Here is a 14,739-nt window from a genome sequence, read left to right as displayed (position 1 = left end):
TAATATTTGTCTTTGCCTAATCTTTTCTTTATTGGGCTGACTTTGGGTGCATCTACACTGTAGAAACATTGCAGTTTGACGCTGGTCTAACTACCATGTCTCCATCCTACAGAATCCTGAGATTTGTAGTTTTGTGTGGCACCAGCACTCTTTCGCAGAGAAGGATAAAGCCCTTATAAATCTAGAAATCCCAGGATTCCATAGGCTATAGCTACAACATTTGAAATTGTGTTAAATTGCATGACTTCTACCATGTAGATGCACCCTCTGTCTTCATACAAAGGTAGTCCCTTGACATTAATGTCTAGTTGTAACTGACTGTAGGGGGTGATGCTCATCTCCATTACTAAGCTGAAGAGCCAGCATTGTTTGAGGACTGCTCTGGTTGTCAGCATGACTGCACCGAATGCTGTTACCTTCCCACTGAGAAGTGGTACCTATTTATCTACTCGCATTTTCATGCTTTCAAACTGCTAGTTTGGCAGAAGCTGGAACTAGTGACAGGAGCTCACCCCATCATGAAGCACCCAGACCTTGAACTGCCAACCTTATGTCTTAACCACTAAGCCACCACATCCCCACCTGTCTTTTCTACCTCAGATATCTGAAGTAAAGAGGACTTCAGAGGCCTTATAGTGCTGGCCTCTGCTTGATATGAAGGTTCACCGTTGGCTATACCAACAGACATAGTGAGACAGCTATTTGAGAAAACTGATTTCGCGTGTCATGAAAAGGCAACTGTCTTTTCGTTTTTTACATTTTTTATTATTGCATTGTTATTGTTAGAGGCAGGGAAGAGATACTTGTGAGGTTTTCAGCATAAGGTGCCACAAAATGCCTGGTCTTGGGTACTATTCTTGTTCCATCTTGGATAATATGTGTTAACCTGGTTCTGTTTCAGAGCTCTGAAATGTTTGAAACAGCTCACATTGGGAAGCTTTGAAGCAGTAATGTAAAGAGCATTCACATTTTTTTTCTTGGTCTTGAAAGGGTGTCTCAAAATGTTTCATGGTGTTACAAAAGTTTTTTTCATTCTTGATAGGGTTTTCTTGCTTCGCATTTCAGGGAAACGTCATGCAAAAAGCATGGACTAAGGTCCAGCATGGACTAAGGTCCTGTATCATAACTATATCAAGCATAGAAGCTACATTGGACAATGTCACTCCCCCGGAACATTTTCAGCTAGATAGTGCCCTAACTTTCAAAATCCTTTCAGCTAGGGAGTGCCCAAACTGAAATGTTTTTGAGGTGCTACAGATTGGAGCACTGGAAAACAAAGTTTGCAATGCTCTCCTGGTCATGAGTAGCATTGAGAAAAAGCAGATGGAGAGACCTCTTGGGGTTCTGCCACAATTGCTTCTCTCAATGTGTCTTTTAACCAGGACAGGGCTGAAGATGTCACTTTCCAGCACCTTCATCTGCAGCCTCAGAAAGTCATCAGTTGAGTTTCTGCCTAGATGAAAAGGTTGATTCTTATGGTAACAGTAAGTCATTAATAACTATAAACATGCATTCTCAAAGTTATGAGATTGTAAGTCTGGTTGTGGTCTCGTAATTACTGAAAGGATGGCAGCTCACTTTTTTGCACAACATGTGTTTGTGCAAAATAAAAAAAATGTGTGCAAAATATTGAATTTTGCACAAAATATTATTTGTTTGCAAATGAAATATTTGCAAGAATGAAAGAATGACTAAGAAATTTATGAAAGCTTTTGTAACTGCACCTAACTTTGAAAAAAAAAAAACTTTTGAAGTGTTTCATTCTGATCTGTGAAAACAAAATAAGCAAAGATTTATGAATAGTGCCAAATATACAGCTTAATGGGTTGCAGTCTATTTTCTTCTGAGTATTTAGGTGCCATGTATAAGACTGATATATCTGTTTATTTTTAAAATGTTTTTGGTCTCATTTTATTTATATCTCTTCTCCTTCATTTCTTTTCTACTAGTTATTATGATAAAGAATGATCAAGCTGTATCACTATTACTACTACTACTACTACTACTAATCTAGTTCTACTTCTGTTCTCCTCTACAGAAACGCAGTACAGCACCCTAGAAAGAAATGCGAAATGCAACTTCCATTACAAGCTTTCTTCTTCTGGGTTTTTCTGACACTGAGGAACAAAATATTATGTACTTCACCCTTCTTTTAGTGATTTATTTGGCAGTCTTGATGGCAAATTTTCTAATTATTTCAGCTATTTTTGTGGACCACCAGCTTCATACACCCATGTACTTTTTCTTGGTAAATTTATCTATTGTGGACCTTGGTTCTATTTCTGTCACTATCCCCAAAGCCATGATTAATTCTCTCTGGAACACAAGAGATATTTCATATTATGGATGTGTTGCACAAGTGTTTTCTTTGTTTTTTTTCTTGATATCTGATTTGTTCCTCCTCACAGCCATGGCATACGATAGATATGTTGCCATTTGTGACCCACTGCACTATGAAACAGTGATGAGCAGGAAAGTCTGCATTCAGCTGGCAACCAGTGCATGGCTAGCTGGCCTTCTTTATTCAGCTTTGCACACTGGCAGCACTTTTGCAATTACATTTTGCTCCAATACCATCGGTCAGTTCTTCTGTGAAATCCCACAACTGCTGAAAACCTCCTGTGATGATATGTACCTTGTTGAAGTTGGAGTCATTGTTTTCAGTATATTTATAGTCTTCCCTTGTTTTGGTTTCATAGTGGCTTCATATGTGCAGATTTTCAAGTCAGTACTAAGAATCCCCACCACTCAAGGACGCAGTAAGGCCTTCTCAACATGCCTGCCTCATCTTATTGTTGTCTCCTTGTTCATAAGCACTGGGAGCATTGCCTATCTGAAGCCTATTTCAGGTTCTCCCTCAGAGCTGGATGTGGTAGTGACTGTATTATATTCTGTAGTACCCCCTTTGATGAATCCAATTATCTACACTATGAGAAACCAGGATATAAAAGTTGCGCTTTGGAAAATGTTTCAATGTGGGACTCCTTTCTGGCATCAAGGAAGTTCTTCCATTGTTAATTTGATTTATAGCCTTGTTAGGTCTAGTTTTAAAACATGTAGTTCACTTTCATAACCAGATATGGAATAGATACTTACTTAGAGGAAAAGTTTGGACACCTTTTGAATATAAAGTAAGCAAAAAAAAATTGTATATGCTGTAAGTGCTAATTGTATACACTTGATATTGTGAGCATATTATCGCAAAACTGAATCCAAATTTACTCCTTCTTGGAGGAGGTCCACTGGAGGCACTGGAACTCAAGTCACAACTAATTTTAATTCTATTTATTTAAGGGGGGAAAAGACGGGCAGGAAGGGGCGACATGAAGCTGCCCCATCCAAAGATGGATTGGGGCTGCAGCAAACACACACTGCAGCCCCAATCCACCTTGAAGCTGGCTGAAAAAGGAGTGGCAAAGATTGGGCCAGAACAGACAGCCCAATGATGCTGAGAAGTCAGCTTGAAGCTGCCCTGCTGGCCAGACATGGGTGGCTTCATGATGCTCTAGCGGCAAAGCATTTACATGCCACACACCACCAGAGCATCATGAAGCCACAATGGGGCTGTGGGGGGCCAGCTTTTTCCTGGCCAAAAAAGGAGTGGATCTTATCCCCTGGAGCATCTTGAAGCTGCCCAACCTCCAGATTTCTTCCTCATGAGGGTTCACAGCTCTTTTAGGAAGAAAAGAATACAGAAAAACTAGCATCACTGGAAAAATTCAAATTCTATTGAAAGAACAAGCATCATCATTTGTTAATTTGAGGGGGGAGGAAGTCGCGTTAATCAATGCCATCGTTGTTCCTGAGTGACATTAAATTAAATGACAGGAAGCCACATAGTATTGGGAGAAGAGACAGCCTTCCATCCTCTTCAACTGCACATATAGGCAAAACAACACAACAAAACAATATTTTCCAACTAATGTTCCAACTGATTTTGAGCTGCAATTCAGGAAAGATTTTGCAGACATAATTAGATTATTGTCTTAAGGTAAAAGACCATTTGTAAACTGTATCCATACTACTAGAACAACACAGAACATAGAATTTAGAAATGGATTTTCTCCAGGGGTCTTGGAATAAAAATCTAATATTGTTACTAGTTTAAGAGAGCTCACCTCTAAAGAAAGTTAACACGATTGTCACGATAGCTCTCTGGCACAGAATTCTAAATACTCATCCATAAACTACAAATCCCAGGACTTCACAGGATGGAGTTATGGTAGTTAAAATTGTATGTGTGGTGTGAAAGAGACCACTCCTTATCTTATCCAAATACTCTAAGTACTATGTTATACAATCCCTCTCTCTTTCTAAACAGATTTACATAGTGATAATAAAACACCGTTTGCATTCTGAAAGTTCTCTGTGTGGTTTTTAGTCTGTCACAAATGAAATTACATAGTACTTGTTGCAGTTTTACAAGTAGGAGTTCTACAATATCTGTACTTTTTTGCACAGTATCTGCAGTGGTTTTATGTGCTTCTCTTCACTTGAGAAGCACAAATGGTTGAAAAACATACATTTTGCATATTGAGGAAACAGTTGAGGAGAAAATCCTAGGCTGATGAGAATCTTTGCAGTTTGGGATATATTCTGTGCAAAATTTACACATGGTAAATTTGATGACCTAGCAAAGCCATTATTATTCGGGACATCTATGATATGAGGATCATACAGGCCAACTGGCAGGGGATTTATGTAATGTGGTCTACCATTTTGCCCTGTCAAAATGATGGGGAGAAGGAAATCCAGGGTGCGTTGACAAAGTGAGTAGAAAGATGAGGAGAGAAATTAGAAATGCCTTAATTAAGAGGTTGGGCTACTTTTTGTCACATCTTCAGATACTTTTCCGAAGTCTGAATTCTACAGAGCCTATGACATTCACTTATCAGAGTCAGATAATCCTCTATTCCTGGGAGATGTGTAATAGGGAGAGAGGGCCTTTTGGTCAGTTTGGTTGGGGATAGGGGCTAAGCAGATGCTTACTCCTTACCCGTGGCAGGTAGCATGGGGAGATAAGTAAGAATTTGGTGTACACCTGTGGCACACATTTAGTGAAGGGAGGGGGCCTCTAGTCATGTTACCATGGAATATTTAACTTGGGGCTAGGCTGGAGGCTGAGCCTTCACTTTAAGTTATGGAACGTGGGTATGTATGTCTTAGGTTGGCCTTCCAGTTGTGAACTGGCTGGGGAGCAATCTAGCTATTGGGTTCTACTTGAATCTAAGGCATTTCACCATGCACTCAGGTAGTTTCACCTAGCTGGGGAGGAGGTCTGGCTGAGACTACTGCCTCAGCAGCTCCTATGCTAGGTTGCCTCTCCCTGCACTATGCAGCTTTTAGGGGTTAAAGGTTAAATAGGTTTATATTTAACATAAAGTGGTCAATTTCAACTCAATCACTGGGGCTGTACACTGCCCCTCTTTGCTGCACTGCTTTGCCGAAGCAACCAAACAGCACGGGAACGCTGCACAGCAAAAAAGGAGCCACCTAGAGCAGCTCCTTTTTGCAGTGTGATAAGGGATGAGTTGCAGACCTTATGACGCCGCTTCCTGTAAGTGATGAGTGGGTGCTCAGATGCCCACACATCATCTATACACTCCCCGTGTGGGTGGTGCCACTTTATAATGGCGCTGCCCTACTATCGCTGCCAGGACACCGCTTTTTGGCTGTGTGTACCGGCCCACTGTGTTTGCTCTCTTTATTCCCATGGTTGGTCAGCAAAATTTATCTGTACTTTGAAGGAATGCTTTAAATAGATTATACAGCTTTTGAAATAGCAAGATGGAAAGAATTAGCTTTCTTTAGTAATTTTCACATTTTAATGTACCTAAATATTGTTAATCTTCCTAGTGCTATTACCAAAGTTAACAAGCCAAAACTAAATTTCATTTTTACACACTTTTACTGTTGAGTTGTAATTGCTACCCCTGGGAGCAGCTTTCCAGAAACCCAAAAGGGAGATAAATAAATCTTCTCCTCAAATGAAGACTCTTTTCATTAAAGTAGAAGTCTTTCATACAATGGCATGTCTATCTGACCAGATACACAGCTAGCTTGTCATTGAAGAAATAAAGTGCATCTGAAGTTAGGATCAACTGTGAAGAAAAGTAGTAAGTGATTCGGAACCTTTCTTACCATTTTTGGGACTTGCTCAAATGTTCTCACATGCTTTCTTTTCCTTCAGCATTATCATGTTTTTCCTTCTGTACATTTTCTCTTCACATTTTTGCCCTTTCTTGTGATTCCTTCTGAAATTAACATAGCGTAAGTGATGTGTGCGACCACATTATTAGGATGCTGAAACATTTTCTAATATTAGCTGCAGGCAAACATGTCATTCTTAAGAATTCAATAATTTCTCACAAGGTCACACAATATATACCAAAACATGCCTTCAGAAAGGGATTTCAGTTGCAGCCCTATACTCATTGGACTGAACTTGGTGGGTCTTACTTGAGTAGACTGAACTGTTAAAATGAAATCTGATATTGATATGGGGATTCCTTCTTCAGGAGGTTTTAAAGAAAGTGAAAATTAAACTTATAATTGCAGAGCATCAATAACATCACTTTCCCTCTATAATACCATGCACACATTTCACACACACACACACACACACTCCTGTGTCACCAAATAGATCCTTCCCCCCATTATCCATATCATTGCCTGGTTGGGAGGAAGGAGATGAAGCAGGAGCACATTTGGGTTGAGATCACACACTTGGTAAGAAGGAAAAGGAGGGCAAAGAGGGGCAGGAACAGGTCATGGATAACAGCCCTGCTTGCTTGGATTTGTGTTGCTGTTGTTCCTTTTGGGAGGGAGTGCTGGTGGCAGTGAGGGAAAGGCTGTGCCACTGGCACAGACTCCTTTGCCCCCTCAAACACTATTTTGGAGAAGGAAGAGGGATCTTGGTGAGGAATCTTTGTGTGTGTGTTTCTGTAATTCATTTTATATGGAGAGTGGTTACATCCTTTTTTCATAGGGGCAAAACAGAGAAAGAGAGTCAGTGTAGTGTAATGGTTTAAGTGTTAGAGAAAGACTCTGGAGAACAAGGTTCAAATCCCTGCTTTTTCCACTGGATGGGCTGCTAACCTCAACGCTGGACTTTTAAATGTACAGTACTATACAATGGGCTACCTCTGTATCAAGTTCAGAAACTTTGATTTGTTCAAAACATGGCACCCAGATTGGTTACTGACACATCCAGAACTGATCACATTACATCAATATCAAAATGACTCCACTGTCTGCCAATTAGTTTCTGGGCAAGGTGCAAAGTTTTGGTTATTACCTTTAAAACCCTACATGGTTTGGGTCCAGGTTACCTAAAGGATGGCCTCCTCCTCTATAACCCATCCTGTACACCCAGGTCCTGGGGAAAATTTACCCCAGTCAACCAGGGCTAGACTGGAAACTGTCAACAAGAGGATTTTTTTTCTTTAGCTGCTCCTAGATTTTGGAAACACTTGCCAGAATAGATTCAACAGCTGAATACGCTGCCCAAATTTAAAACAACATTAAAGATCATTCTCTTCTGGCAGGCCTATCCTGGTGATTTGTAAATTGTAAATGTTAAATGATTAATTTTAAATGTGGATTTTATTAATACATATGTATCATATTTGTTTTTTTAAAGTGATGTATATTTTTAACTGATCTTGTCTACTGGTTGGTCTGTTCTTGTTTCCCACCTTGATCCATATGTTTGTATGGATTATATGCTACGCGTTCGAAACAATATGCTTGGTCCTGTGAAGTATTGTTCAAAAGAAGCCAGTTTGTGACTGTCAATTATTTAGGGTTAATTTCATCCAGATTTCAAACTTTAAAATAAAATAGTCCCTTGAAAGCATCCACAAAGAATAAATTTGCAACCATAATAAAAATAACAACAACAATAACAATACCAGATCAACTTAAAGTACTGTCCCTCTGTTTCTCCTATGCTCATTCTGAGAACCGTTGTTCTGCTTTCTTTCACAGGCAACATGCATACGGAGCAGCAAGGTCCACTGAATAAATCCTCATTGTCATTGTTTCTTCTCCTGGACTTCTCTGAGGTTTGGGAGGTGCAGATTCTACAATTTGTTGGATTCCTTGTCTTTTACTTGGCAACTGCTGCAGGAAATCTTCTGATCATCTCTGCCATAGCTTCTAACCATCACTTGCACACTCCCATGTACTTCTTTGTGATGGCCTTGGCGACAAATGATGTGGGCCAAGTTTCAGTTATTTTCCCATCAACAATGGCTAATATTTTCATGAATACAAGACACATTTCTTATTCTGGATGTGTTGCTCAAGTTCTCTTCTATATCTTCTTTTTATCTACTGATTTCTTTCTTCTAACAGTCATGGCCTATGATCGCTATGTTGCCATTTGCAATCCACTTCATTATGCGATGGTGATGAATTTGGAAGCCTGCCTCAGGATAGTGACTACTATATGGGTCATCAGTTTCCTCTATGGAGCATTGCACACTGCTGGCACCTTTGTAGCTCCATTTTGTTCTAATGTTGTCAATCAGTTTTTCTGTGAAATCCCACAATTACTCAAGCTTACCTGCTCTGACTTGTACTTGGTGGAAGTTGGGGCTCTTTTGTTAAGTGGTCTGCTTGGTGTTGGGTGTTTCATTTTCATTATTATTACTTATGTGCACATTTTCATGACAGTGATGAAAATCCCCTCTCTTCAGGGAAGACAAAAAGCTTTGTCAACTTGTCTCCCCCATCTCATTGTTTTCTCCATATTTGTATTCACAGGCTTTTCTGCTTACCTCAAACCTTCCTCTGGTGCCCCATTACCTCTTGATTTGGCACTGACCCTGATATATTCCATGGTTCCACCTCTAATGAATCCCATAGTCTATGCAATGAGAAAAAGGAAATTAAAAATGCTCTCTCTAAGCTGCTAGTGTATACATACTCTTCTAGGCATAGTCTTGTTCAGCATAGATGAGGGAATTCTGTACATAACTATATTTGTACAATTTGAAAACTTTGACTGGGATTGGGATTTTAATGCTGTGTGGTGCTGTTAGTAATTTTTGTAAATATGTAGTCTCCTAATGACTTTTAATATTTTTAATGTTTTAGCCTTATAAATTATTTAATTATTATTAAAATGTGCCTCCTGAATCTGATTGGGGCAAATGAATGGGAATGAAAGGGTGTCTGATTCGGGAACCTGGAGATGGGAGGAGCAGTGCTCAAGGGACTGGCCTGGGGGTGTCACCCTCTTTGTTCTCCTTCTGCATCGCCGGCACCATTTCCTTCCATTCTCACAGCCTTTCCCTCAGTGGATTGGGAAGCAGGGTAAGGCGATCATGCTACATTGAGCTCCAAATGCAGTAAACACATTACTCCCCCTGCAACCTCCCTTCTGCTCCACATTCATAGACCGATGTGTGAGGAGAGCCATTGAACACCATTTTTAACTATTATTATTATTATTATTATTATTCTTTTTTTGCCTCTGCCTGAGCGCCTGAGCAGCAGATGGGCTTTGCAGTACATGTCTGCATGATTGCAGCCCAGGCAGCCCAGGGAGCAATGGGGGAGGCAAAGGGATTTGGGGGAATAGAGGCTCCTCTCCTTTCTTTCTCAGAGGAACTATGGGGAGACAAAGAAGAGGCTGGATGCCAAGGGATTGGGGGCAAATAGAGGCTCTTTCTTCCTTTCCCGGAGGGGAAAAGCGCCTAAGCAGCTGATTGGCTGTGACGTCAAGTGCTTAAGCGCTTGATTGACAGCTGATTTTATAAAAAAAAGAGGTTCTGGAAGGGCAATGGGAACGGGGAGCAAAATAAACCGCTTCAAATTACCACAGGGAAAATACCAATGGGAATGAAAACAGGGGTAAAAAAACCCGGTTAAAAAAACCTGTTTGCACCCATTTTTAATGGGAACGATGGGTCAGATTCGAGTCAGAATCCGAGTCAGAATCGCAACTAAATAAGCCGCTTTTTTGCCCAGTGGGAATGGCACCTAAGAAGGCATTGAGCACCATGATGTTCCCTAATGAGGACATCTTCCCTCCTAAGGGTATCCCTTCCTTCCCACCCCTTCCCGTCCCTTCCCACCTCCCACCATGCCCACCTCACTGTTCCCCTATGGTGATCCTGCCTACATTGAAACTGCACAACTGTGCAAAATATGTCACAGTTCATTCACAAAATAAACAGTTCATTCACAAACAGTGGTTGGTGGTACAACAATGCAGCTTCGCTGAAGGAGTCATTTTTTTAAAAAATGGTTTTTTATTTACAATAACAACAATAACAATCTGAAACAGGGGAGGGAAATGAGGGAGGGGAGCTGGTTTAAGGAGAGGGAAGGGGGTGGGTTGAGCATTCGCTGAAGGATGGCCTGCAGACATTGCTGGAGCATCTGCATGCCCTCAAAAATCTTTTGCAGGCTATCGTCCAACGCAGACACTGTCCTTGAGCTGGCGATCTGCAGGGGAAAGAAAAAGAAGGTGGTTAGGAGAGGGCTGTGCTTCTAATCACCCACTCCCACGGGAAGGGTTTCTTGGTGCCCCTTCTCCACTCCCTCCCCTTGATCTCTGCCATGCTTACTGCTCTGCTGCTCTTGCAGGAGGCTGTCCAGGGCCCTGGCATCAAGGGCCATCTCCCCCTCCTTGCGTCTCAGGCGGTGGCTGGGCCCAGGCTCCTCCTCAGCAGCAGCAGCAGGTCCTGTAAAAGGGAGAGACACAACTTACCAAGCTGGCATGGGGGGAAAGGACAGGAATGCCGTGAAAGATGCACTCATGCAACTACCACCCCTCCCCTTGGGAACCTACCTGTTGCCAAAGGACCCTGGCTGCAGAGGGCCATAGTGGCTGGCCCTGGCTATGGCTCATCCTTGGGGATGTCACCATCGTCAACCCCCAAGAAAGGATTAACAGTCTTTTATCTATGGATAGTTCTTGCAGTTTCCTCCAGAATAGGACTCTACTGATCTAGCTGAAAGCAGATTTAAAGTCAATGAACGCTGCATGAAGTTCGCCAGTATACGAGGCTGTATATTTCTCAGTCAGATGTTTCAGGATGAGTCTCAGGTCCAACGCTGAACAACCAGGTAAAAAGCCTGCTTATTCCTCTAGCAAAATGTTACCTTGCTCTAACCAGTCCTGTAACTTAAAGTACAAGTGTCTGGTGTATAGTTTGCTAAGTACACTCAGTAGACTAAGTGGCTTGTAGTTCGCTGGGTCCAAGTGATCACCTTTCTTATAGATGGGGATGACTATAGATGCTGCCCAATCATTGGGAAAGATGGCTGTTCGGTCAATCCATGTAAACAAATGTGCAAATATTGGTGCCCACCACTTAAAATTCCCCTTTAATAGCTCTGGAGGGATATTATCGCATCCTGCAGCCTTACCTGGCTTTAACAGAGCAATTAGTTTCAGAATCTCTGATTGTGTAACAGGTGGCCATTCTAGTATATTACTGATATGCTAGTACAGTTTAATTTGGGCTGCCTAGCAAGATAGCAAGATAGATGGGCAGCCCTTTGACATACATCTCACATTATGAGGTTTTTCCACAAGCATTAGGGAACACTCACAGATATCATAAAGGAGTAAGCCAAAACTTTAATTCTGCTGTAGGACGCACTCTCTTCATATCTTCAGGCTTGCGAGAGTTTGTTTATTTTCATGAGATGGCCAATTGATGGCAAGCTTATTTCATATGGCTTGCTGAAATAAGATGAGACAGTTCTGAGGGATTCTGATCTGACTCAGAGCCATAAAATCTGTGCAGATCCTTTATACTTCATTAATAAAATAGTCCAGATTTCTGTGTCCTACATTTCCTTAGTGAGTGGTATAGGATCTTTAACAGTTGAGCACAGCTCATAACTTCTTTAACTAGTTTCAGAACTGAGCTGAAGACCGTCCTGTTCAGAGAAGCATTCCCAGGCATTGCGTGACTATTATTTGTCATTTGACGTTTTTAATTTGTTGCCTGCTTTACTTTATTGAACCTTTTCCTGTATCGTTTTGTATTATTTATATACATTATGCTATTATTTTTTAGATTGTACGCCATGGGCAGGTTTAATTTATCAATTTTATTGTTTGTATGTACAGCGCTGTGTAAATCTACAGCGCTATATAAATGAAGCATAATAATAATAATAATAATAATAATAATAATATTGAATATGGCCCGTGACAAATAATGAGAGAAATTAATAAAAATATTGTCTCAGCTTATAAACATAGGAATTTACTAGAATTCAGAAATCGCTTCATATTAACATCTTAAATGGTAGGATGGAAAGAATAAAGGGATTTTTGTGTGTGGAAGCTCTGTCATTTTCAAGTGCTAAGCTAAGTGATGTATGAGACAAAAAACCTAATATGTTTATTTATAACTGTATCAGTACAGTGTGAGGCCAGAAATATACACTTTTACTGCTGAACTGTGATGGCCACTCCTGGGAACAAATCCCCAGAAGCTCAAGAGAGAGATGAATAAATGTTCTCCTTAGAAGAGTTCATCGTAGATTAAAAGGGAGAACATTTATAAAGTGGCATGGATGTTTAGAGAAATACACAGCCATCAAGCATTAATGGAGAAGAAAGTGCATTTGAAAGTAAGAGAAATTTGTGAAGAAAATAGTGGCTTAGAAACTTTTCAAATTGTTATAATTTCAGGAGTTTCTCCAGTGTTCTGAAATGGAAAATTTAACACAGTCCTTCCTTTCCTTCTCTGCTATGTTATATTCTCTTCCATATTTTTACTTTTATTCTTGATTATCTCTGTGCTAATGACTTTTCTATCGAGTAGTTTGACTTGCATGTTGTGATGTCCTAGATATTTGCTGCATGCAAACATTTCATTTATAAATCAAATTAAGTCTGTTTAATTATTTCTGACAGAATTATGCAATCAATATTAAGCTCTGCCATAGAAATGCAATTTACATTTTGATGCTTATTTACTTGGGCATATGATCCTCTGAATGTATTGGGACCTACTTCTAGAGAGTATAGCTGAAGCTGCACTCCTAAAATAAAGTCTGAAGCTTATATGGAATTTCATTGTCAGCCAAAACATCTGGAGAATTTCCAAGATCGTCAGAAGTGTTTTCATAATAGACTTTTCAGGGAGAGGATTGTCAACACATCATTGGATTATTTTTATCTGAAACAATACAAGAGTATACTGATAATGCATGCATCAGTTGTTAGGCACTTATTTTCATTTCAAACTAGCTTATCATATCTTACACAATACGTAATTATGTGAGTAATGCCTGTGCAGCAATCACAAATATCACTTTTACAAGGTTTACAATTCTTCCTTCTAACATTCTTATCTTTCATTTCCCTATGGATGGTTATCTCTACCCACTGCTCAATTGTCAGTATGTAATCTTCATTTCTTCTTCTCATAACCTCCTCTCTTCTTAAATACAGAGATTCACTGTGATACACAAAACTGCCTTATACCAAGTTTGATAAGGATGCTCAATATCCCATATATGGATGCACAGCAGCTATCTAAGTTTTCAAACACAGATAATTTCCAGTTCTACCTGAAATATCTGCAAACAAAACTGGAGCTATCATCCCAAATCTTTTCCTGTACCATTGATCCCTTACTTGCTTCTTTGCCTCTAATTGCTGCCACATAGTATGTGATACGTCTGATCAGAGACCAGAAGAAGGAAAGAAGTTAAATCCTCTGCACCAATTCCAGAATCAAAAATGATTGGTTTTCATGAGCCTACAGGTAAGTTAACACTTGACAATAGTTATGTGGTAAATGATGGTCTTTCTTCAACAGCTTTATCTTAAAATTTACCATCTTTTCTATTTGACTCTCAAAACATCTGGTGTCATGTGTAGAAAATTTTGTCTATGAAATATGAGGAGGTCAAATGCTTTTTGGATGCAGAATTATTCCCAATTTTCTTCCAGCCTTGACTAGCAGCTAAATAATTATTCTTGGTTATTGCTTCCCAATTATCACCAGTCATTTGTCTAGTTGATTGCATTCGGTAATGTAAAAGGATTTTGGTAGGAGTTTTTTCAGCACCTGCTCCTATAGTGGTGTCTAGTGTCACAGAAACTGTGTATGTTTCCCTGAAGGAAAAAATACTGAAGATGGGTTCCTTTAGCTGAAACTAAAAGTAGACATTTAAACTGTAAATCACCCTAAATCCTCATCTTGGGGAAAAGGAAATTTATCAATAAAGGGATTCTGCTTCCAGTGATATTTTTACTTTGAACTATAACATTCTCTCTGTCAGCTGTTGTCAAGGTGTCTTACATGATTAGGGTAGCAAGAACCTGACTGAGTAGAGGCTTAGGAAGGAATGAGCAGTAAAGATTAGGCATTTGGGGAAAAAAACATTTTTAGTTATCCATTTGAAATATTGCTACAGTAGAACCTGTGAGAAACTCAAGGGCTTAACAGACGGCCCCTAAGAAGCAGCTCTGTGCTGCTCCTGGAAGTACTGGATCAGGGCTACAGCAACCGCATGCTGCGGCTTCAATCCAGTGCTTTTTATGTCCTTAAGGAGCAAGTAAAAGCTGCCTTTGTCGCCATTGCCATGGCTCTTTGCTGCTTCTTTGGAGCAGTGAGCATAAACACTGAGCCAAAGACAAGGTGTGATGCTGCCTGGTCAGCCGGGTGGTGTGCGGACAGTGTGCAGGTGGAGTCATCTCGGTTCATATGTGGTCACCTTGCCCCCACTCTGCCCCACACCGGCTCTTTATAC

The 14,739-nt window shown here is 40.3% G+C and overlaps 1 protein-coding gene and 1 pseudogene across 1 annotated transcript; both read left to right on the top strand.

Annotated features, from left to right (window-relative positions):
* Positions 1-1,001: 1,001 nt before the first annotated feature.
* Positions 1,002-3,073, top strand: LOC149303455 (olfactory receptor 14A16-like). Its single transcript, XM_089480721.1, has 2 exons — positions 1,002-1,071; positions 2,361-3,073. The coding sequence occupies exons 1-2, from the start codon at positions 1,002-1,004 to the stop codon at positions 3,071-3,073; spliced, it is 783 nt and encodes a 260-aa protein (XP_089336847.1).
* Positions 3,074-7,994: 4,921 nt separating this feature from the next.
* On the top strand, positions 7,995-8,965 carry LOC149303454 (olfactory receptor 14A16-like; annotated as a pseudogene).
* The last annotated feature ends 5,774 nt before the right edge of the window (positions 8,966-14,739 follow it).

The sequence above is a fragment of the Sceloporus occidentalis genome, unplaced genomic scaffold, assembly GCF_023333645.1.
Source record: "Sceloporus occidentalis isolate IW3139 unplaced genomic scaffold, rSceOcc1.0.p SCAF_14, whole genome shotgun sequence".
Classification (NCBI taxonomy): Eukaryota; Metazoa; Chordata; class Lepidosauria; order Squamata; family Phrynosomatidae; genus Sceloporus; species Sceloporus occidentalis.
The sequence above is the reverse complement of the archived record's forward strand: the minus strand, read 5'-3'. Positions and strand labels throughout refer to the sequence as shown.

Bases quoted from the DNA above. Each gene is read 5' to 3' on its own strand.
- LOC149303455 (XM_089480721.1), top strand. From the start codon at position 1,002: ATGTTTCATGGTGTTACAAAAGTTTTTTTCATTCTTGATAGGGTTTTC. The intron at 1,072-2,360 runs GTCATGCAAAAA...GTGTTGCACAAG, and splicing joins GCTTCGCATTTCAGGGAAAC to TGTTTTCTTTGTTTTTTTTC.